This window comes from Spinacia oleracea, chromosome 5, assembly GCF_020520425.1.
Source record: "Spinacia oleracea cultivar Varoflay chromosome 5, BTI_SOV_V1, whole genome shotgun sequence".
Lineage (NCBI taxonomy): Eukaryota > Viridiplantae > Streptophyta > Magnoliopsida > Caryophyllales > Amaranthaceae > Spinacia > Spinacia oleracea.
In genome coordinates this window covers 2,555,078-2,580,595 of record NC_079491.1, presented here as the reverse complement: position 1 = coordinate 2,580,595, position 25,518 = coordinate 2,555,078, and the positions used below count along the sequence as shown (strand labels likewise).

General features: G+C 36.8%; 1 protein-coding gene and 1 long non-coding RNA gene across 2 annotated transcripts; both read left to right on the top strand.

Moving 5' to 3' along the window:
* Nucleotides 1-2,111: 2,111 nt before the first annotated feature.
* Nucleotides 2,112-3,895, top strand: LOC110782371 (uncharacterized). The gene is made up of 2 exons (XR_002531917.2): nt 2,112-3,025; nt 3,562-3,895. It is a non-coding gene; the product is annotated as an uncharacterized lncRNA (long non-coding RNA).
* A 1,573-nt stretch (nt 3,896-5,468) lies between these two features.
* On the top strand, nt 5,469-7,858 carry LOC110780777 (uncharacterized). The gene is made up of 3 exons (XM_056828322.1): nt 5,469-5,514; nt 6,001-6,929; nt 7,005-7,858. The coding sequence occupies exons 1-3, from the start codon at nt 5,469-5,471 to the stop codon at nt 7,788-7,790; spliced, it is 1,761 nt and encodes a 586-aa protein (XP_056684300.1). The 3' UTR covers nt 7,791-7,858.
* Nucleotides 7,859-25,518: the final 17,660 nt, after the last annotated feature.

Below are 25,518 nucleotides of genomic sequence, written 5' to 3'. Positions count from 1 at the left end.
TCGCCATCACCTCCGCAATGTCGGTCTGTAGGGACTGGACCGATTCTTCACAATCTGATACTTTGAGGGGTGACGTTGGAGAAGACCCGGTACTACTCTTTGCATCGCTTTCTACATAGAAAGGATCGAACAAAGGACTAGTGTGGATGACCAGCCTGTCAGGCTTTTGGTGAGGACGCATATCTTCTTCACCGGGCATAAGGAATCGTGCACCTTCAGCAGGAAAGGACCCGAAAACAGGGATGTTGCGGGATTTGCGGTAATACGGATTCGGGGACACGTCGGAGGAAGCACGGACATGGCTCTTTCTCCTTGTTTTGGTGGTGATAGGAGCCGAACGCAGACTCGAAGCAGCCTCATTCAGATCAGCGTTCTTCATTCCTCTGGTGCGTATACCCTCGTCACGCCCTTTCATCATCTCAGCCAATTCTGCCGCCCTTTGTTTCACCATAGCGGCCTTCTCAGCATCGGACATGGAAACGGTTTGTTGAGCAGCCATCTTCGTTGGTAGATTGATTTTTTTTTTTGTAGAGAAGGAGATGAGTGGTAGAGTGGTCCCACCGAGCGTGCCAATTTGTAAACACAAATTTACGAGTCTGCAAAAATAACAGAATCAAAATAATGTGAACAAAATATATTTTTATTGATTTTGTATTTGGGTACAATCTCTAATGTTTATCCACTGATTCGATCTCTACAACAGCAAGAATTTGTGGTTTGAAGGTAGAACGGCGTTTGTGCTTGTTGTTCTTCTTCCACCGAGATTTGATGTCAGACTTGTGTGCTTGGAAGCCGTCTTCGGGTTTTTTCTGGAGAGTAGTAGGTTTTTGTATACTACGTTCAGTCTGTCTGCCAAATGACTTGGAGAGAACTTTTTATATCCTCTTCTTAGGTTTAGGGTTTTCCTTTTGTGGATAAATGGGCCTCTTTACTTAAGCTCATTTAAATAACCCACTCCTATTAAATGAACGTCATTTATTAAAAATGGGCCTATTTGGTTTATAACCCAAATTAAACAATTTATCTGACATTTAATAATAGAAGTCAACATTTGACTTTTTCGGGACAAAAAATGATGATGTGGCATTCTTCATATTTTTAATGCCTACAGTGGGTTACCGGATAGCTTACTTCTAAGATTTCCCTAAATCTGAATTAATTGTTGCAAAACAATAATCTCCTTATAAATGTAAATCAGTTTTTCAGAGAAAAAAAGATATGTTTGATGAGAAGAGTCAGAAATATTAACACCCAGAAAAAATTAAATGACTTGAAACGAAAGAAAAGTAGGATTAGAAGAACGTTAATAAACCTCTAATTATGTTCCCCTACAAAAAAAAAAGCGTCTAATTACGTGATTAACAAAAAAATGTAATATTTGATTACTAATATGTACTAGACTTTAGCCCGTGCGATGCACGGTTTCTATTAAATTGTTACGTTAAAATAAAAATCCTACATATATCAACTGCTATATTTTATATATTAGATTAAATTGATTTTTTAAAAATTTTGGATTGAATTTCATTTTAGATTTATTTTTTATTTATTATAGTGTTTGATTTTGGATGAAATTGTATATAAGAAATATTAATAATTATTTAATAAAAATATTTACATGGCACCTAATTATTTATCTACGTGGAATTCGACTTTTTAATTCAAAATAATTTTGAAGTCTTATTTTTCATTGGCTGAAACCATTAGATTTCCTATGTGGCGCTCTAATATTGGATTAATGTTTGATTTTGGATTGAATTTTATTTTAAATTAGTGTTTGATTTTGGATGAATTTTATTTTAGATTTATTTTTTAATTATTAGAGCGTTTGATTTTGGATGGAATTGTATATATTTGTAATTAATTAATTAATTTAAATATCTACGTGGCACCTAATTAATTATCTATGTGGCACTCGATTTTTTTAATTCAAAAATAAATTAGAAATCTTATTTTTCATTGGTCGAAACCATTAGTAATCCTAGGTGGGGCGCTCTAATAGTTCAGCAAATATGCCTCCTTTATAATATGTATATTAGATTCCCTTCGTCCCTTAATACTCGACCTATTTTTAACTACATATTATTAAAACTTATAAAATTATTAATATTTTGAAAATATATATTAAGATGAATCCAACAATATATTATATAAGAACATTTGTTTTCATATACTAGAAATAAAATAGGGTCAAAGTGAATTATATGAATAGTGCAAAAAGTCAAAGCGGACCGAGTATTAAGGGGCAAAAGAAGTAACTATATTAATAAACTAACCACAAGCACCCCCAAGCCCATAGCACAATTTAGCCCAATTAGTAGGCCCACTCCAACTCAAACATAAAAGGTAATCTAAATATTTAAACCACTAATTTTATCTCTATTCTATCAATCTTGGATATTTCCCAACAACAAAAACTCACTATATAATAATGACTACTCTACCGCTCTACCAAGAACTTATTAGATTCATCTCGATGTATATTTTAACAATATCAAACTTCATAATTTGAACTACATGCAATTCAAGATATTAATATATGTTAAAAAATGTATATTGACAAACGTAAAAGTCAAAATATCGTTGACTGGTGTTAATTACTTGACTTTTTATGCTGGTGTTACTCGAAGAGATAAAATATTAATTTCATGGCCGGTAAGGTTGGAGAATTGAATAGAATACTGGTCCCTAGTTTAAAAAATAAAAATAATATAAATAAACAAAAAAAAAATCAAAAAACTCCAACTGAGTTTTATCCCAATCTCATTCAGGCCATACAATTTTTATCCCACGTTTTTGGGTTGCAATATTAATTTTAGATGCCAAAACAATTTTGTCATTGAAAGCAGTGATTGGTAGCTATTTCATCGTACGTATTAGTGAGTCACTCGTCTATAAAATGAACACAATTTTTATTGCATCAACATAACCAACCACCAAACGTTACAAATAATCTTGAAACTTTGAGTTACACTAAACAATTCAAAGAGAAATCAAGAGATGGAATCAGATTTATGCCCATCTGGTTAGTGTTTACTACGCTTAATTAAGTGCTTAACTTTTGTAAATTCAACTTCTTCTTTTTTCCCATTATATTGTTGTTCTGGCAATATAACGCAAATTAGAATCTACAACCGGATGTATGTATATAGACCTAGATGCAAATGGGTCAAAACGACACCGTTCTGTATTTTTAACCCCTTAAAAACACATTATTTGTGTAGTTTAAACTTTAAAAGCTTGTTTTTATGGTTTAAAAACACATTTTTCCTATTTAAAAGCAAGTACTACGCTACATGAAATTATCAAAAGGGATAAAATTGAATTTATACCTATACTTGAATAAATTAGGGTTCTCAATTTTTAGCACAAAAGATTTGGGGATATGTAAATTGTTGTTGGTTGCTCTCCTCTTAGGTGGTCATTATAGTCTGAAAAATGTACGTGTTTTTAAACTGTAAAAAAGTGATTTTAAATTGTTAAATGCAAATACTCCGTATGCATTTTGTTATATGCAACGATTATTTAAACTCTCCTCCAAATAATTAATGAATTTTGCAGGGAAACTTAGCTGGCCAGAGCTTGAAGGGATGAAGGGAGAAGAAGCAGCAAAAATCATTAAGGAAGAAAACCCTCGTGTTGATCCCATTGTTTGGGATAAATCTTGGATCCCACTCAACTACAACTGCTACCGTGTCTTTGTCATTGTTGATTCTGATGGAATTGTCATTCGTCCTCCAATGGCCGGTTAAGCAAGCAAAGTAATGCGTACACATAAAATTGAAGTACGGAGTAATGAATAAATATGTGTAATGACTAGCTAGTGCGATTATGTTATGTTGAAATAAAATAAAAAGAGTAATAACATTTATGTTTTTGCTCTGTATATGTTGAACTCGATTGTACGTAAGCGTTTTAAACTTCTATGTACCCAGTTTTGGACAAATTTTGCCTAGGCTCGAATTCGTCAAGAGATGGTGCTAAGTATATATCCGAACAATCAAGATAACACAAGAACAATAAAAATGCGATAAGAACAATAAGAGCAATAAGGATGATATCTATTATTACTATATACTAAAAGAGACACCAGGAATGACACGTGTCAATTCCTGGTGCGATTTTTTCCCACCAAAAACCACTTTCCCAAAAAGTGTATCTGTTTTATTTTATTTTTATTCTCACCCTTTTTTTATAAATTATTTAGGTATGGAAACAAAATTTAGTTTATAAATTATAGCAATAATTGATACGACGTAATAATTATTATTCTAAATTGGTAACATTTTAGTCAAATCATTGTATTAGTAATGGAATATATATCACTCAAAAATTTGGTCAAATTACTATATTAGCATTTTAAATATGCATATTAGGTGAATAAATTTAAACGAGTATGTTAAAAATGTTAGGACTATGCATTAGTTTGGGAGATATTCAGTTAAATATTTTGTGAAAAAAATTTATAAAAATCCGTGCGTGCACGGGATCTAATCTAGTTATTAATAGATGAGAGTTTGAGCAAATGATAGAGTAACCTATTTATTCGCAATATGTCAACTAACATATTAAACTGGTGTACACCACCAAGCTGTCCATATGAATGTTCGTCTCAGTGACGGACCTACATAGTCCTTGTGGAGATCAAAGGGACCCCCGTTATTTTTCGATAAAAACTGATAAACTGCACATATATACTTATTTCTTAATGTACGCCTAACAATACGAAAAACTGAAGTAGCCCAGTGGTTATTGGAGTCCGCCCAAAACATTTAATTTGCATGGGAGATCTTGTGTTCCAATCTACACAGGGTATTTTTTAAAAAGTTTCTATTATTTTACTTTTTACTTGCCCTTGAAGTTGTCTTCATCTTTAATGGTTTCTTACCCTTTTTCTTTTATGTCTTTATATCTTTGTCTTTTACCCATCATTGATCTTTTCATGGTTTGTAGTACTGTATTTTTATTTTTTGAATTCTTCTAGAGTCCTAATTTTATACTCCGTAATACCCAATTAGTTCGTTAGAAGAAGATTTGAACTATTTTTCATTAGTGTTCAAGAACAATTGTAACAAAACAAAATTCTTTACAAGCATAAAACTCGTTGTATACACTCGTTTCTTTTTTTCTTTTAAAAGGTAATCGATCTAAATTGTAGTTGTAATTTGAACCAAGCTTTGAGTTTCTAACTTTCTATAGTTAATAAACCCACAAATTAAAAATCCTATTTACCCCACTTAAAATTTTTTGGACCCTCATTTTTTATTTTCTAGATCCGCCACTGATTCGTCTATCTAATAATTGAAAGAACCCAACTAATTAAACTTCTACGAATTTGGCCTCATAAAACTAACGAAAAGCCACAAATTTATTTATTTTTTAAAAATCATAGGTTGATTAACATGTCTACTTATAAAGCTAGGAAATGAAGATTTTAGAGACAAATATTATAGGTATTTTTTCTTAAAATGGAACAAGAAGGCGAATGCAAATCCCCCCCGATTTCATGTTCAGGTAAAATATGCTTTAACAATTTGAATTCGTTATTCATACCCGTGTCAATCAATTTGGTAAGTACCACGGTACCACCTCCGTTTCAAAATAAGTTTTATATTTTCCGTTTTAATCCATTTCATACAGTTATTTACATTGCAAATTGTGTTTTATTTATTTTTGACATAAAAAATTACAACTATTTTATTCTTCTTACCTCACAACATTTACAGCTCTTTCAGTCAACTTCTCTTACTTTATTCAATTTTTTTTTCATTCACCCAATTTATTACGGAGTACATATTTCTCTTTATGTATCCATATTTAATTTTATTCACCCAACTTTTTATACATTTTTCCTATTTTTTCTTAATATTTGTGCAAATAGTACAGAGTAACTGTAAAGATAATTTTAAAACGGATGTAATATAACATTATGCATACGTAATATATTTTTGTAACGCTGAATAATATTTCTACTTTTATTTTCACGTGTACACTGTACAGGACCTGTTAAGGGTTTCGGCGTAGGAAAGAACGTGTGGCCGGAATTAGTTGGAGAGGATGGGGAAGTAGCAGTAGCAACAATAAGTCATCACGTCGTCACCTACGATTTTGTTGGTGCTCCCCTGGTTGGAATTCAAGGCCTTGACTCTGTCATAAAGTCTCCAGATGCTAAATCGCTAGTTTCTTCGGGTAAGGATTTCAATTGGCTTGCTAACTCAATTTGTGGTAATTCAGATGAGAAGCGTGAAGATGACAACCATCAACCAAAGCAATTCGCAAACTTCTTCATTAGCATGCGGTCCTGTTTTCTGACCTTGAGGTTCGACAACAACTACGTGGTTGAGCCATACAGTCCTCATCGATTCGGTCGGCAATTCGGATTTCACCAAGATGTGCCAGGCGAATTAGTAGTCCAGACACAAAACATCACCCGAGAGCATATGTACTATCTTTTTCAGTCCAGCATTCGTCTGCATACTAGGGCTACTTTTTTGGTCCCTTGCCGCACGTTTAATGCCCAATCTCGAGTCACTCCAAGCTTCACAACATGGTGGAATTCGGTCGTTTCTTTAAATGCGGCTTATGCTTCAAGAACTCCTAGTCTAACAAATGTCAGGTCTAAGAAGAGAAAGGAGAGAAAGGGCGATGATCTTAACACTTCACCAAAAGACAAAGCTGCCAAGACTTCGGCTGCACCTCGCAAAGTTAGAGTCAGATTGCCTAAAAGTTCCACGATATCCTGTCCGCCCAAGGAAACATCTTCGAAATGCAGGGACGAGAGTAGAAGACTAGCAAGCAGAGTTGTAAGTAATGAACCTTCCAATGACGAAAATGAACCTTCCGATGACGAACACGCAGGTGAACCTACAATTCTGGATGATATTTTCGCTGAAGATTATGGCCCTGAGCTATCGCCTGAAGAGATAGAGGTTCATTTCTTTACTTTGACATTCTCGTTTTCTTTTTAATTACTATTTTAATCCCCTTTATTTTTCACTTTTCAGAATCTTCAAAGCGATGCGAACATAGCAGTAGAGCTTACTGCTTGCGAGAATACATTTGTCTCCCTTCCTGAACAACAGTTCATTGATGATGTTGTCATTGATACTGCGCCAACCACAAGTGTTTCTACTGCTTCGACCGAGTCTCCTTCTTTTAATGCTCAAGACATGATCACTAAGGCGACCAACAGGGCGGACCGATATGCTGCAAGCTTGATGATTAATGAAATAAAGGACAAGTTGATGAAGACTCCTTTAGCCAAGGTTCATGAACTAGCGCAGGAGTTTGAACAGGTTTTCTCCTATGTTCGTGATAAGAAGATCGACATCTCTGCAATCGAATCTTTTATCAAGGGGTATATTGGGTGCGGTTCTCAACTCCACCACGTTCGGCTAGGGAAACAGGGAGATCCCACTCTCAATGACTTGGAGCAACGATCTTTGGAGATAGAGACGAGCGTGCAGACAACTACAATTGCAGGGAAAGCAGAAGAGGAGCGAATGCAAGCTCTTCATAAGGAGATAGATCAGATTCAGCAAGAACAAGCCGAACATAAAAGGAAGCTCAATGATTTAGCAGAACGAGCGGATAGACTTTTGCCTCTTATTTCAGAATCAGAAGAGAAGTTCCAAGGGTACGTCATACAGAAGAAAGAGCAAGAAAACTCACTCCTCATCATGAAGGAGAATATTGTTGCTGCGAAAGAGGTGGAGGCAAAGCTAGCGGAAGCTGAGAAACAATTTGGTGTTGCTCGTGATGCTTTGCAAGCCTTCAAATTTGAACCGTAGTTCCGCCTTTCTTGTTACCATCGTTGCACTTGTTTTCTTTTAATTCTTTTTTTTTTTTTTTTTTTTTTTAGAGACCAATTTGTTTTAAGAATTCCAAAAATGAAATGAATAAGACTCGTCATTCTTCCTGTCAAAGATTTTTGTCATTGATTCCATATTCATTCAACTCATAGGAAACCAACATGAAATTTTCATTTATTTATTTAGCCGTTCACAGTTTATACTCTTGCGGGCCAGGAGCAGTACAAAAATGGGAGAGATTTTTGGTGTGGCTGGACTTAAAGTTAGTGATTCCTTCAAGCTGCCTACGTACTTATGAAATGAATAAATTCACTCCATAAGATCAAGCCAACGTAGTTCCTTAAAAGCAAAAATAATTTCTTGATTTTTTTTTTTTTTTTTTTTTTTTTTTTTTTTTTTTTTTTTTTTTTTTTTTTCTGACGTCGTTTGCTGACGTCATTTCCGGATTTTTTTTTTTTTTTTTTTTTTTTTTTTTTTTTTTTTTTAGTCAGTTGCAGTTTAGCCTCGTGCTTAGGAGGTTACAATGTTGCACAACTTCAAGGGTAGTAACGCTTCAAAAATTTGCCGTTGATAGGGCCTATGCGCAGTCCTTCTGCATCAACGATCTTGTAAGCTCCATTTGTGTAGACTTCCTGGACAACGTAAGGACCATCCCATTTCGATGCAAATTTATTTCCCGTTTTGCGAGAAACAATGATCGGTCTCTTGATAGCAAGGACCGTGTCTCCAACTTTGAAAGACCGTACTCGCACCTTCTTGTTGAACGCCCTTGTCAAACGAGCATGGTAGCATTCCAACTTTTGTTGCGCCTCAAGCCTCTTTTCGTCAAGTGCTTCCAACTCTGCCAGACGAATCTTAGCATTTTCTTCTTCAGTGAGATTTTCCTGGATTGCCATGCGAAGTGACGGAATTTGAATCTCCAATGGCAATATGGCCTCCACACCATACACAAGTGCATAAGGTGTCGCTTGAGTTGGTGTCCTGTACGTGGTACGATACGCCCATAGAGCTTCGCCCATTCTTTCGTGCCAATCTCGCTGGTGTTTCCCAACAATCTTACTAAGCAACTTGCAAAGTGTTTTGTTGAAAGATTCAGCTAGTCCGTTTGCAGGTGCATTATACATTGAAGACTTGTTTTGTGCAAACTTGAATTTCTCACAAAGGCTCGTCATCAACTTGTTGACAAATGGTGTTCCGTTGTCTGTGATTATGTAACGTGGCACGCCATATCGATGTATGATGTGATTCCGAATGAAATCGACCACGTTCTCTTTCTTGACTTCACGAAGAGGTATTGCTTCCGCCCATTTTGAGAAGTAATCCGTAGCGGCAAGGATGTATGCATGACCACCTGATGATTTCGGTGTGATTGGACCAACAACATCGAGACCCCATGCTTCAAACGGCCAAGATGTCACTGTCGGATGTAGCGGTTCCGGAGGTTGATGAATAAAGTTCGCATGGAATTGACAAGCTTCACATTTTTTCGCAAGTTCCATGCAATCTTGAACCATGGTTGGCCAGTAGTACCCCATCCTCTTGACACGGTCGTGAAGCTTAGGACCAGATTGGTGAGCTCCGCAAACTCCAGAATGAGCTTCTTGCATTGTTTTTGCTGCTTCTTCATCTCCCAAACATCTCAACCAGGTTCCAAGGAACGAACGCCTGTAAAGTGTTTCTTTGTAGTAAATGAAGCGTGGAGCACGTCGTCGAATTTCCATCTTGTGTTTCAAATCGCTTGGCAACTTTTCGTGTACCAAGAAATCAATGAGTGGTCGACGCCAATCTTCTATGTCTATCTCATAGACAGTAACTGCACCTGAGAGTTCTTCAGCTTCAATTTCAACTTCATCTTGAGGGTTTATCACCCACCGATTACAGACCGGGACCGACATGTTTTCTTCTGCCCCCAGTGCCAATGTGGCTGCGAGATTTGCAAGTGCATCCGCTGTCTTGTTGGCACTCCTTGGAACATGTTGCAATCGGACGCTCTCAAATTCTGCCAGCAATTGTGAAGCATGCTTATAATAAGGAATCAAGTCATCTTTCTTGACATCATAATCATCGAGGAGTTGATGGATCACCAGCTTGGAGTCACCGTATACATCAAGGTCCTGTATTTTCATCTCTTTTGCCATTTGAAGCCCCAGAACGAGAGCTTGATATTCAGCAACATTGTTCGAGCATAAGTTGGTGAGCGTAAATGAATACGTGAAGACATGTTTCTCAGGTGATACAAGGATGACCCCTGCTCCCGCACCATCTTGGCGAGCTGCTCCGTCGAAGTACATTTCCCATGGAGGTAAGACATCAATGTAGAATACTTCTTCTCCAGGTAGATCATCAGGAAGCTCCCAATGTGATGGAATCGGATGTGCAGCTAGGAAATCGGCCAAAGCTTGTCCCTTGATCGCCTTTTGAGGTACGTACACAACATCATGTTGACTTATGAGCATAGCCCATTTAGCAAGTCTTCCGGATAGTACTGGTCTTGATAGGATGTACTTTATGGGGTCAGCTTTGGAGATCACCTTCACCGTATGTGCCTGCATGTAATGCTTCAACTTTTGGATTGCAAAGATCAAAGCTAGACACACTTTCTCAATAGGCGAATAATTCAATTCCGCGCCAACCAACGTACGACTGAGGTAGTAAAGAGCAGCTTCCTTTCCGTCACCATTCTCTTGAGCACACAATGCCCCCAACGACCTTTCATGAGCAGAGATGTAGAGGATAAGTGGCTTCCCTTGAACCGGTGCCCCCAAGACAGGTGGGGTTGAGAGGTACTGCTTGATGCTTTCAAAAGCTTTGCGACATGAATCGTCCCATTCAAATGGAGCGCCCTTCTTCATAAGATGGCTGAAAGGATGACATCGTCCTGCAAGATTCGAAATGAAGCGTCGGATATATGCAAGTCTCCCTTGTAATCCGCGCAATTCTTTGAGGTTCTTCGGCTCGGGCATATTCTGGATTGCTGTAATTTTTGACTGGTCAATTTCAATTCCTCTATGTCTCACAACAAATCCTAGGAACTTTCCAGAGGTTACGCCGAATGCACACTTCAAGGGATTCATCTTCAATTGATACCTACGCAATTTCTTGAATACCTCGCGGAGATGAAGCAAATGATCGTTCCTCTTCTTTGATTTGACGACAAGATCATCGACATAACATTCAACGGTCTTATGCATCATGTCCTCGAAGATTTTCTGCATTGCTCTTTGATAAGTTGCGCCTGCATTTTTCAAACCAAACGGCATCACCTTGTAGCAAAAGATACCCTTTGGTGTACGGAACGCCGTTGCTTCTTGATCTTCGGGCGCCATGAGGATCTGATTATATCCCGCCGTACAATCCATGAAGGATAATGCTTCATGTCCGGTCGTTGCATCAATCATTATCTCGGTGACAGGCAAAGGAAAATCATCCTTAGGACACGCTTCATTCAGATTTCTGAAATCTACACAAACACGCAACTTGCCATTTTTCTTCCTCACAGGTACAATGTTTGCAATCCAAGTAGGATACTTTACTTCACGAATGAAGCCAGCGTCGATGAGTTTGTTGACTTCAGCTTCAATTTCTGGAATTAATTCAGGTCGGAAGCGTCTCTGAGGTTGCTTCTTTGCTGAGACTCCTTTCCTTACTGCTAAACGGTGGACCGCCACTTTGGGGTCAAGACCCGGCATTTCCCTGTAACTCCAGGCGAAAACATCTTTGTACTCGGTGAGTATTTCGAAGTATCCCTTCTCTTCTTCCTGAGTGAGCAGAGCACTAACATAGATTGGACGCGGATCATCTTGGGTGCCGAGATTCAACTCCTTTAGTTCATCAATTGTGGTCTCAACTCCATCATCAAGATTTTTTGGTGCTTCTGTTGTTTCCATCTCCTCCTCCAAGTCTACATCCTCATAAGCGGTGATATGATAGGAGGTGACCGTCATATCTTCTACGGCATCACGTTTCTGGCTTGTGGGGCTCTTTTGGCAGGTTAGAACCATGGTGTGGCCTTTTACACGGAGAGAATCACCTGTCTTCACTTCCAGTACCGCCAAGCGTTTCATTCGAGAAGGTACGTTGCTTCTGACATCGTTTTCCAGCTCGAACTTGTCTCTTGTTTTTGATGCAGTGTTTTTCGGCCTCCACTGCGGCTTGAGCGAAACGTCCTTCTTCCCAAGACGACTGAAGACTTCCTTCTTAGGCTTCTGTGACAGACAATTGGTGGGTTTGCCAGTGACTTTTCCCAATCTTGCGAAGACATCTTTTGCATTCGGGCTCTTATGTGCTTTCCCGGAATGATCTCCCAATCTATCAAAGACTCGACTTGGTGTTGGAGAGTTTACCGGACCGTCGAGCCTATCAAAGACGGAGGACCGTGCTTTAGCTGAAGACGGATGTATCCTATCAAAAACCGATTCTTTCTGGACTGGCTCAAAATTCTCATCCACACTTTCTTCCATTTCCTGAACTCCAATGTACTGTGATGCTTGCATTGACCTCCGTCGTCCTGAGATGATAATTGGCTTAGACTCCTTGAATCCCAAACCAACCTTTTTCACCCAAACACGTTCACCTTGTTGCTGAAGTTTTTGCTGAGTTTTATTGAGGCCGTATGACTTATCTTCAACGAGCTTTCCCATGGGTTTTGGGTTAGAGAAATCATAACCAGAATTTTCCATTAACTTGTATGCAACTGGATCGAAGCCATCTTTCCTTGAGCTAGGTGTTTCTGGCGACTTCGTGGAGTTTGGAGTAGGAGAAGTCAATATCTTCGGGTCACTGATCTTATGGACCGGCAATGTCATGCTTTTATCAAATTCTTGCGGCATGTCCTTGACCTTTTTTGAAGTTGTTTCTGCTCCACAATTCATAAACGGAGACTGACCTTCTTTGCGACGCGACATGGGGATGTAACGTAGCACTGGCACTGCTTCTCTAGGATTTTCTTCAACTCTTTGCGAAAGAATCTCCTTGCTTTTCTTCTCATCAACTGTTTCATGTGACGGCTCCAGAACATTCCTTGAAGGCTTCTCTTCTGTAACCCTTGATTGCAACTTCTTCGGCATGACTTTTCCAGTCGATGCAATTTCCGTGGGCATTACTTCAACAGGCTCTCCTTGGCTGGCATAGAATTTCGCATCGGCAAAATGAGACTCTACTTCAGAGAATGGCTTCACGTCCGCATTCACCTTTCTTTCACCGTTTCTGTAATATTTGAAGCATTGATGCAAGGTTGAGGCTACTACTCCATTTTCGTGCATCCAAGGTCGGCCTAGCAATAGGCGATATGAAGTATTCGAATCAATGACATGAAAAATCGTTGTTGCAGTCATTTCTCCGATAGTCAGATCAACTCTTATCATACCGATGGCTCGTTGCCCGCCTAGATTGAATCCTTGGATCATCAATCGACTTTCGGTCAACTCACTTTCGGTGATTCCCAACTTCGTCATGGTGGACTTCGGCATTATGTTCACTGCGGAACCTCCGTCTACCAAGATGCGGTTGATCTTTTTCTTGCGGATGTATCCACATACAAAGAGAGGTCTGTTGTGAGGCTTTGAACCCAACATAAGGTCTTCGTCTGTGAATGCCAAGGCCGCACTGCATGCAGCACAACGCTCAGGGTGATTTTCGTAGATCCCTTGCTCAATATTTTCCTTCGATGTATATTGCGTCGGATTTTCTATGGCACGTGCAAGGGCGAACCTCATTTCTTCGGGTAGGGATAAAGCTTGGCGCCAACCCATTCGAGAAGGGACTGTACCTAACAACGCCAGAATCTTTGCATCTCTTTCAGGGTCTCTTTCATGGTTTAGCCCTTCAGAGACTAGACTTTTCTCTTCTTTCTCTTCTTCTTCCGCCACGCTACAGGTCACTGTGTTGACAGAAATTTCGCCGAGGTATTCCTGCGGAAGGAAATCATTTAATGTGACATGCTTTCGTACCTCCTTTGTGGGAAAACTGTCGCGCGAGGTGCTCTTCTTTTTCACGAGACCTTTGTTTCTCGTGACATGCGAACTTTTGGATTTGTTTCTTTTCTGGTGTTGCTTTTGACGAAGAGGAGGTTGCTCTTCTAGCTTCGTTTGCTTTCTCTTCTTCCTTCTCGTCACTAATGTCCATCCTTCCTCATCTTCCTTGCGAGGTAGAGGGGTGGACGCAGAATTCTTGACGGGATCTATTATCAAAATGGGATCCAAACTTCCAAACTGGATGACTGAAGCATGATGGGACTCCGCCGCTTCATCCAGATCTAGCACAATCCTCCCTTCTGTTGCAAGTTGCATGATTCTCTCCTTGAGAGTGATGCACTTTTCGATAGGATGGCTCACTATTCGATGGTAAGGGCAAAAGTTTGGGTCAGATGTCCTTCCCATTTGATCAGGGCGCTTGGACTCAGGCAAGCTTATGACCTTCTTCTCCAACAAATCGTCCAACATGCCGGCCAAGTCTGAATCTGGAAATGGATACTTCTTTGCTTGGAGTTCTTTAAGCGTTGGCTTATCTCTCCGAGCATCTTTTGTAAATGGCCCTTTCTTCTGTTCAGTTTTAGGCTTCGCCGAAATTTTTACAGGGGCAGAGCTAGTGGCAACGGCAAATGACTCCTTGGTTGAATCTTTCACGTATTTCTCAGGCTTCTTGAAGTCCTTCTTTTCCTTCTTGAAACTTGAAGAACTTCCTCCACGATTATTGGTGATACTGATCTCCATGTCATGAGCACGGGTAGCCAAATCTTGAAAGGATCTTGGTTTTATGCCCTGCAAAATGTACAGCAAATCCCAGTTCATACCTTGGATGCACATTGCAATAGCAGAGGTCTCCGTCAGACGGTCCTTGCATTCCAGGCTTAGAGTGCGCCACCGGTTGATGTAATCTACAACAGGCTCATTCTCCCACTGTGTCGTCTTTGTCAATTCAATCATGCTGACGACACGTCGTGTACTGTAGAACCTGGCCTTGAATTCTTCCTCCATTTCTGCCCAACTGTCGATGGCTTCTGCAGGAAGGTCCGTGTACCAGTCGAATGCCGTGTCCTTTAGAGAACGGACGAACTGTTTGACGAGTAAATCCCCCGATGTGCCAGCGTTGTTGCACGTTTCGATGAAGTGGGCTACATGCTGCTTGGGGTTCCCCTTTCCGTCAAACTGCTGGAACTTCGGAGGTTGATAACCGACGGGCATCCTTAAGTGATCGATTCTCTTCGTGTACGGCTTCTCATAAAGATGACTAGGGCCGGAGCTTCCGACGATATGATTCTTCACCGCATTTGTTATCATGTCCTGGATCTTTTTCATGGTGAATGTGTCGTCGGGTTTTTCACCCTTTGTGGTAGATTTTGAAGTCGTACTCCCTTCAGAGTCGTCGTTCTCTTCGTCTGCGCTCTCTTCCTGTTTCTTGAGCTTTTTGGTTAAGGAGGAAATCCTCTCATTCTGCTTCTTGATTTCCTCGTCTTTCTCCTCGCCATCCTTCATGAGCTTCACGATCATGCCCTTCATTTCGGCAAGCTGCTCCTCAACGGTCTTTGATTCGATCGCCATCACCTCCGCAATGTCGGTCTGTAGGGACTGGACCGATTCTTCACAATCTGATACTTTGAGGGGTGACGTTGGAGAAGACCCGGTACTACTCTTTGCATCGCTTTCTACATAGAAAGGATCGAACAAAGGACTAGTGTGGATGACCAGCCTGTCAGGCTTTTGGTGAGGACGCATATCTTCTTCACCGGGCATAAGGAATCGTGCACCTTCAGCAGGAAAGGACCCGAAAACAGGGATGTTGCGGGATTTGCGGTAATACGGATTCGGGGACACGTCGGAGGAAGCACGGACATGGCTCTTTCTCCTTGTTTTGGTGGTGATAGGAGCCGAACGCAGACTCGAAGCAGCCTCATTCAGATCAGCGTTCTTCATTCCTCTGGTGCGTATACCCTCGTCACGCCCTTTCATCATCTCAGCCAATTCTGCCGCCCTTTGTTTCACCATAGCGGCCTTCTCAGCATCGGACATGGAAACGGTTTGTTGAGCAGCCATCTTCGTTGGTAGATTGATTTTTTTTTTTGTAGAGAAGGAGATGAGTGGTAGAGTGGTCCCACCGAGCGTGCCAATTTGTAAACACAAATTTACGAGTCTGCAAAAATAACAGAATCAAAATAATGTGAACAAAATATATTTTTATTGATTTTGTATTTGGGTACAATCTCTAATGTTTATCCACTGATTCGATCTCTACAACAGCAAGAATTTGTGGTTTGAAGGTAGAACGGCGTTTGTGCTTGTTGTTCTTCTTCCACCGAGATTTGATGTCAGACTTGTGTGCTTGGAAGCCGTCTTCGGGTTTTTTCTGGAGAGTAGTAGGTTTTTGTATACTACGTTCAGTCTGTCTGCCAAATGACTTGGAGAGAACTTTTTATATCCTCTTCTTAGGTTTAGGGTTTTCCTTTTGTGGATAAATGGGCCTCTTTACTTAAGCTCATTTAAATAACCCACTCCTATTAAATGAACGTCATTTATTAAAAATGGGCCTATTTGGTTTATAACCCAAATTAAACAATTTATCTGACATTTAATAATAGAAGTCAACATTTGACTTTTTCGGGACAAAAAATGATGATGTGGCATTCTTCATATTTTTAATGCCTACAGTGGGTTACCGGATAGCTTACTTCTAAGATTTCCCTAAATCTGAATTAATTGTTGCAAAACAATAATCTCCTTATAAATGTAAATCAGTTTTTCAGAGAAAAAAAGATATGTTTGATGAGAAGAGTCAGAAATATTAACACCCAGAAAAAATTAAATGACTTGAAACGAAAGAAAAGTAGGATTAGAAGAACGTTAATAAACCTCTAATTATGTTCCCCTACAAAAAAAAAGCGTCTAATTACGTGATTAACAAAAAAATGTAATATTTGATTACTAATATGTACTAGACTTTAGCCCGTGCGATGCACGGTTTCTATTAAATTGTTACGTTAAAATAAAAATCCTACATATATCAACTGCTATATTTTATATATTAGATTAAATTGATTTTTTAAAAATTTTGGATTGAATTTCATTTTAGATTTATTTTTTATTTATTATAGTGTTTGATTTTGGATGAAATTGTATATAAGAAATATTAATAATTATTTAATAAAAATATTTACATGGCACCTAATTATTTATCTACGTGGAATTCGACTTTTTAATTCAAAATAATTTTGAAGTCTTATTTTTCATTGGCTGAAACCATTAGATTTCCTATGTGGCGCTCTAATATTGGATTAATGTTTGATTTTGGATTGAATTTTATTTTAAATTAGTGTTTGATTTTGGATGAATTTTATTTTAGATTTATTTTTTAATTATTAGAGCGTTTGATTTTGGATGGAATTGTATATATTTGTAATTAATTAATTAATTTAAATATCTACGTGGCACCTAATTAATTATCTACGTGGCACTCGATTTTTTTAATTCAAAAATAAATTAGAAATCTTATTTTTCATTGGTCGAAACCATTAGTAATCCTAGGTGGGGCGCTCTAATAGTTCAGCAAATATGCCTCCTTTATAATATGTATATTAGATTCCCTTCGTCCCTTAATACTCGACCTATTTTTAACTACATATTATTAAAACTTATAAAATTATTAATATTTTGAAAATATATATTAAGATGAATCCAACAATATATTATATAAGAACATTTGTTTTCATATACTAGAAATAAAATAGGGTCAAAGTGAATTATATGAATAGTGCAAAAAGTCAAAGCGGACCGAGTATTAAGGGGCAAAAGAAGTAACTATATTAATAAACTAACCACAAGCACCCCCAAGCCCATAGCACAATTTAGCCCAATTAGTAGGCCCACTCCAACTCAAACATAAAAGGTAATCTAAATATTTAAACCACTAATTTTATCTCTATTCTATCAATCTTGGATATTTCCCAACAACAAAAACTCACTATATAATAATGACTACTCTACCGCTCTACCAAGAACTTATTAGATTCATCTCGATGTATATTTTAACAATATCAAACTTCATAATTTGAACTACATGCAATTCAAGATATTAATATATGTTAAAAAATGTATATTGACAAACGTAAAAGTCAAAATATCGTTGACTGGTGTTAATTACTTGACTTTTTATGCTGGTGTTACTCGAAGAGATAAAATATTAATTTCATGGCCGGTAAGGTTGGAGAATTGAATAGAATACTGGTCCCTAGTTTAAAAAATAAAAATAATATAAATAAACAAAAAAAAAATCAAAAAACTCCAACTGAGTTTTATCCCAATCTCATTCAGGCCATACAATTTTTATCCCACGTTTTTGGGTTGCAATATTAATTTTAGATGCCAAAACAATTTTGTCATTGAAAGCAGTGATTGGTAGCTATTTCATCGTACGTATTAGTGAGTCACTCGTCTATAAAATGAACACAATTTTTATTGCATCAACATAACCAACCACCAAACGTTACAAATAATCTTGAAACTTTGAGTTACACTAAACAATTCAAAGAGAAATCAAGAGATGGAATCAGATTTATGCCCATCTGGTTAGTGTTTACTACGCTTAATTAAGTGCTTAACTTTTGTAAATTCAACTTCTTCTTTTTTCCCATTATATTGTTGTTCTGGCAATATAACGCAAATTAGAATCTACAACCGGATGTATGTATATAGACCTAGATGCAAATGGGTCAAAACGACACCGTTCTGTATTTTTAACCCCTTAAAAACACATTATTTGTGTAGTTTAAACTTTAAAAGCTTGTTTTTATGGTTTAAAAACACATTTTTCCTATTTAAAAGCAAGTACTACGCTACATGAAATTATCAAAAGGGATAAAATTGAATTTATACCTATACTTGAATAAATTAGGGTTCTCAATTTTTAGCACAAAAGATTTGGGGATATGTAAATTGTTGTTGGTTGCTCTCCTCTTAGGTGGTCATTATAGTCTGAAAAATGTACGTGTTTTTAAACTGTAAAAAAGTGATTTTAAATTGTTAAATGCAAATACTCCGTATGCATTTTGTTATATGCAACGATTATTTAAACTCTCCTCCAAATAATTAATGAATTTTGCAGGGAAACTTAGCTGGCCAGAGCTTGAAGGGATGAAGGGAGAAGAAGCAGCAAAAATCATTAAGGAAGAAAACCCTCGTGTTGATCCCATTGTTTGGGATAAATCTTGGATCCCACTCAACTACAACTGCTACCGTGTCTTTGTCATTGTTGATTCTGATGGAATTGTCATTCGTCCTCCAATGGCCGGTTAAGCAAGCAAAGTAATGCGTACACATAAAATTGAAGTACGGAGTAATGAATAAATATGTGTAATGACTAGCTAGTGCGATTATGTTATGTTGAAATAAAATAAAAAGAGTAATAACATTTATGTTTTTGCTCTGTATATGTTGAACTCGATTGTACGTAAGCGTTTTAAACTTCTATGTACCCAGTTTTGGACAAATTTTGCCTAGGCTCGAATTCGTCAAGAGATGGTGCTAAGTATATATCCGAACAATCAAGATAACACAAGAACAATAAAAATGCGATAAGAACAATAAGAGCAATAAGGATGATATCTATTATTACTATATACTAAAAGAGACACCAGGAATGACACGTGTCAATTCCTGGTGCGATTTTTTCCCACCAAAAACCACTTTCCCAAAAAGTGTATCTGTTTTATTTTATTTTTATTCTCACCCTTTTTTTATAAATTATTTAGGTATGGAAACAAAATTTAGTTTATAAATTATAGCAATAATTGATACGACGTAATAATTATTATTCTAAATTGGTAACATTTTAGTCAAATCATTGTATTAGTAATGGAATATATATCACTCAAAAATTTGGTCAAATTACTATATTAGCATTTTAAATATGCATATTAGGTGAATAAATTTAAACGAGTATGTTAAAAATGTTAGGACTATGCATTAGTTTGGGAGATATTCAGTTAAATATTTTGTGAAAAAATTTTATAAAAATCCGTGCGTGCACGGGATCTAATCTAGTTATTAATAGATGAGAGTTTGAGCAAATGATAGAGTAACCTATTTATTCGCAATATGTCAACTAACATATTAAACTGGTGTACACCACCAAGCTGTCCATATGAATGTTCGTCTCAGTGACGGACCTACATAGTCCTTGTGGAGATCAAAGGGACCCCCGTTATTTTTCGATAAAAACTGATAAACTGCACATATATACTTATTTCTTAATGTACGCCTAACAATACGAAAAACTGAAGTAGCCCAGTGGTTATTGGAGTCCGCCCAAAACATTTAATTTGCATGGGAGATCTTGTGTTCCAATCTACACAGGGTATTTTTTTAAAAGTTTCTATTATTTTACTTTTTACTTGCCCTTGAAGTTGTCTTCATCTTTAATGGTTTCTTACCCTTTTTCTTTTATGTCTTTATATCTTTGTCTTTTACCCATCATTGATCTTTTCATGGTTTGTAGTACTGTATTTTTATTTTTTGAATTCTTCTAGAGTCCTAATTTTATACTCCGTAATACCCAATTAGTTCGTTAGAAGAAGATTTGAACTATTTTTCATTAGTGTTCAAGAACAATTGTAACAAAACAAAATTCTTTACAAGCATAAAACTCGTTGTATACACTCGTTTCTTTTTTTCTTTTAAAAGGTAATCGATCTAAATTGTAGTTGTAATTTGAACCAAGCTTTGAGTTTCTAACTTTCTATAGTTAATAAACCCACAAATTAAAAATCCTATTTACCCCACTTAAAATTTTTTGGACCCTCATTTTTTATTTTCTAGATCCGCCACTGATTCGTCTATCTAATAATTGAAAGAACCCAACTAATTAAACTTCTACGAATTTGGCCTCATAAAACTAACGAAAAGCCACAAATTTATTTATTTTTTAAAAATCATAGGTTGATTAACATGTCTACTTATAAAGCTAGGAAATGAAGATTTTAGAGACAAATATTATAGGTATTTTTTCTTAAAATGGAACAAGAAGGCGAATGCAAATCCCCCCCGATTTCATGTTCAGGTAAAATATGCTTTAACAATTTGAATTCGTTATTCATACCCGTGTCAATCAATTTGGTAAGTACCACGGTACCACCTCCGTTTCAAAATAAGTTTTATATTTTCCGTTTTAATCCATTTCATACAGTTATTTACATTGCAAATTGTGTTTTATTTATTTTTGACATAAAAAATTACAACTATTTTATTCTTCTTACCTCACAACATTTACAGCTCTTTCAGTCAACTTCTCTTACTTTATTCAATTTTTTTTTCATTCACCCAATTTATTACGGAGTACATATTTCTCTTTATGTATCCATATTTAATTTTATTCACCCAACTTTTTATACATTTTTCCTATTTTTTCTTAATATTTGTGCAAATAGTACAGAGTAACTGTAAAGATAATTTTAAAACGGATGTAATATAACATTATGCATACGTAATATATTTTTGTAACGCTGAATAATATTTCTACTTTTATTTTCACGTGTACACTGTACAGGACCTGTTAAGGGTTTCGGCGTAGGAAAGAACGTGTGGCCGGAATTAGTTGGAGAGGATGGGGAAGTAGCAGTAGCAACAATAAAAAGAGAGAATGACAAAGTATTAGAAGCCATCATCATACGCCCTGGAATGGGAATGCAACAAAACTTATGTAGTTATCGGGTTTTTGTTCAGGTTGATTCAGATGGTGTTGTATTTTGCCCTCCTCACATTGGATAAAAGTATTAACAAATTTCTTTTAAAGGGAAAATACGTCATTTTACAATAAAGGGCAAACACGTCCTTTCATAAATTAATCGAAGGGGTGGAGTACCCGGTATTAATTAAGTTTATTTGGAATTAATGGTTTTTTTACTCGTTTCTGTATTTAATTGACACGTTAATAATTTTAGTACTTGTTAATATGCTATCAAAAGAGTTTGAATTGAATAATATATATTGATCACTCGATGTTATATATTATCGGTTATCTTTTAGTGGTGTAATTTAACACTAGCTAGCTAGTAGCTACTCTTTTTTTTTTAATATATTATGGTCATTGTTGGTAATTTGGTACTTCATCCATTTTCTAATAGTTGCAACGTTGTGAGAAGAAAAATTAGGGTCATGATTATCTGTATCGTTAAAGTAATATAATATCAGTCTATAGGTTACCTAGTAAGTTATTTTCAAGATTTTCCTAAACCGGGATTAATTGTGGCAAAGCAATAATCTCCTTGTAAATGTAAAGTAGTTTCTGAGAGAAAGAAGATGTGTTTGATGAGAAGATCGAGTCATGAATATAAACAGCCGGAGAAAATTAAATGATCATGATTCATGACTTCAAACAACGTAACTGCTCAACATGAAAAGATAGGATTAGGAGAAAGTTAATAAACCTCTAATTTCGTGATTAACCAAAAACGTAATATTTGATTATATTAATATAGTTACATATTTATAACCCAACTACAAGCACTCTCAAGCCCATAGCACAATTTAGCCCAACTACGCCCACATACCCACTCCAATTCAAACATAAAAAGGTGAAACATTTAAACCACACATTTTATCTCCATTCTATCAATCTTGAATATTTTCCAACAACAAAAACTCACCGTATAATAAAGAATACTCTACCAGGAGTCCAGGATCATGCTAGATTCATCTCGATGTATATTTTCATAATATCAAACATTATAATTTTTACATATCTGCAATTTAAGACATTAATAGTAACAATGTACGTACATTGACATAGTGGCGGATCTTTGTTGTGGCTGGGGTGGGCCCGGCCCCCCGGCCGAAAAATTTTGTAGTGTATTTTTAGTTACGGCCCCCTAAAATTTGTGTATAATTTTGTAGTGTTATTGCACAACTTTTTTCTACCGGCCCCCCTCGTAAAACCGTTCAAGATCCGCCACTGCATTGACAAACATAAAAGTAAAAATGTTGCAGCTATTAGAGAACAAAGGAAATACTACCTCCGTTCCTGAAAGTTCTTTACGCTTTCCGTTTAAGTCTGTTTCTTAAAATTCTTTACAATTATGTTTTATTCTATTTTTGGAATATAATACTTCCTCCGTTCCCGAGATATCGCACCATGGTTGACTTTTACTCATTTAGCTATTAGTTTGACTCTTAATATATCAAAGTGTGTGCAAGTAAAAATTATAAAAAATTAATATTTAGAAAATATATATCGATACGAATCTAACATGACCTCACATGGCTAAAACTTCATTACGTTCGAATCACAAAAAATGGCCAAAGTCGTAGTGTGAATAGTGTAAAAAACAAATGGTGCGATATTGCCGGAACGGAGGAAGTATTTACAATTATACCATCTATTCTGATTTTTTATTCATTCACTTGCAACATTTATTAGCCCATTATGCCCTATATCCTGATTTTTTTATTCATCTACTTTCACACATAAATAAGATGTCAATTTCACTCACTTGCAAATAACTACCCCATTTACTCATTTTCATTTACCTTAATTTACGTGAAAACAGTAACTGTAAAGAACATATAAGAACAGAAGTAGTATTAATTTTATGGTCGGTAAGGTTGGAGGGTTGGAGCTACTATAGTACAGAGGAATTGAATATTGGTCCCTAGTAAAAAAGAAATCATCAAAACACTCCAATGGAGTTTATCCCAATCTCATTCAAGCCATACAATTCTTATCCCACGTTTTTGGGCTGCAAGATTAGTTTTAGATGCCAAAACAATTTTGTAATTGAAAGCAGCGATGTACGTATTATTAGTGACCCATTCGTCTATGAAATGAACACAATTTTTAGTGCATTAACATAACCAACCACCAAACCTTACAAATAATCTTGCAACTTTGAGTGATACTAAACAATTCAAAGAGAAAAACAAGAGATGGAATTAGATTTATGCCCATCTGGTGAGTTTTTACTAGGTTTAATTAAGTGCTTAACTTCCATTAATTCAATTAATTTTAACTTTTTCTTATTGTTTTCTGTCAATATAACACAAATAAGATTCTAAATCCGGTTATGTATATTGCATATAGAGCTACATACAACTGGGTCAAAACGACACCGTTTTGTATTTTAACCCTCTCAAAAGCACATTTGTATAGTTTAAAAACATATTTTTACGATTTAAAGCACATGCGTTACATATATACATAAGATCATCAAACGGGTTGTAAATAATCATTTATAGAATTTCAAACTTATACTTACTTGAGTAACCTCGAGTTCCCTTCATTGAGTGCGAAGGATTTGGGAGGATATGTAAATCGTTGTTGGTTGCTCTCCTTTTAAGTATTATAGTCGGAAAATTGCATGTACTTTTAAATTGTTAAAATATCGGAGTATTTTTTACAAGTATGTTATATGCAATGATGACTTAAACTCTCCTCCGAATAATTAACGAATTTGCAGGGAAATTTACCTGGCCAGAGCTTGAAGGAATGAAGGGAGAAGAGGCAGCAAAAATCATTAAGGAAGAAAACCCTCGTGTTGATCCCATTGTTTGGGATAAAGCTTGGATCCCACTCAACTACAACTGCTACCGTGTCTTTGTCATTGTTGATTCTGATGGAATCGTCATTCGTCCTCCAATGGCCGGTTGAGCAAGCCAAGTAATGCGTACACATAAAATTGAAGTACGGAGTAATGAATAAATATGTGTAACAGCTAGTGCGATTATGTAATGTTGAAATAAAATAAAAAGAGTAATAACATTTATGTTTTTGCTCTATATATGTTGAACCGGATTGTACTTATGTGTTCTAACTTCTATGAAGTACCATGTTTTGGCAAATTTTACCTAGGGTTGAATTCGTCGAGAGATGGTGCTAACAATTTGAACAAGCAAGATAACACAAGAACAATAAGAATGCGATATAAAAACAATTATAAGAGCAATAAGGATAATATTATATTAGATGAGAGTTTGAGCAAACGATAGCGTATATTTAAAATGAAGTTGAGTAACCTATTTATACATGTTTGCTAGGTTATGTACAATATGTATGGTAGCCGTGACGGCTTGGCTCCTTGAATTTGGGGCCACGTCCCCCTCTATCTCACTGATCAAAGACTTGGTCAAGGGCACGTTTCCTAGCCGTTATTGAACTTATACGTCAATCCACGCCACCTGCCTGTTGGCTGCCACGTAGCCTGCCACTTAAGCTTTTGTTGCCATGTCACGTGGAGGATATTTCCCCCCTAACAATTGAGACCAAACCCAATTTTGATTTATTCCGGAAAGTTTAAATTAAGAAATGGGTTTGAAAATTCAAATTTGGAAAATTAACTACTCAACTTCCTATTAGCCGGTAAGTTGTAATGATGATCTTTGGAAGAGTTAACCGTCCTCTTTTCCAATAAATACAAGGGGACGTTTCAGGTTTCTTCACTTCAGCACGCCAAGTTCTCTTTTCTTTCTCTTTCAATTTCGGTACTTCATCTCTCTAGAGCTCAGGCAATTGCTCCTTCCTTCTTTTCAATGTCCTCGCTTTCTTTTCGAATTCTCCACTTTCATGTCAAAGAAGATGGGAACCAAATCTTCCCGTGCCAAGAACAAGAGCATCGTTGTTGATAGTGTTTCGGAGGACGGGCCGCCGCTAAGACGGAATAAGAGTTTGGACTCAAAAAATGCTTGACTGACAAATTGGGGGAAGAAGAACGCGGAGACGCTAAGGGCTGAGT

Coding starts and splice junctions, on each gene's coding strand:
- LOC110780777 (XM_056828322.1), top strand. CDS start 5,469: ATGGAACAAGAAGGCGAATGCAAATCCCCCCCGATTTCATGTTCAG. Junction 5,515..6,000: donor CCCCCCGATTTCATGTTCAG/GTAAAATATGCT, acceptor TACACTGTACAG/GACCTGTTAAGGGTTTCGGC. Junction 6,930..7,004: donor TATCGCCTGAAGAGATAGAG/GTTCATTTCTTT, acceptor TTCACTTTTCAG/AATCTTCAAAGCGATGCGAA.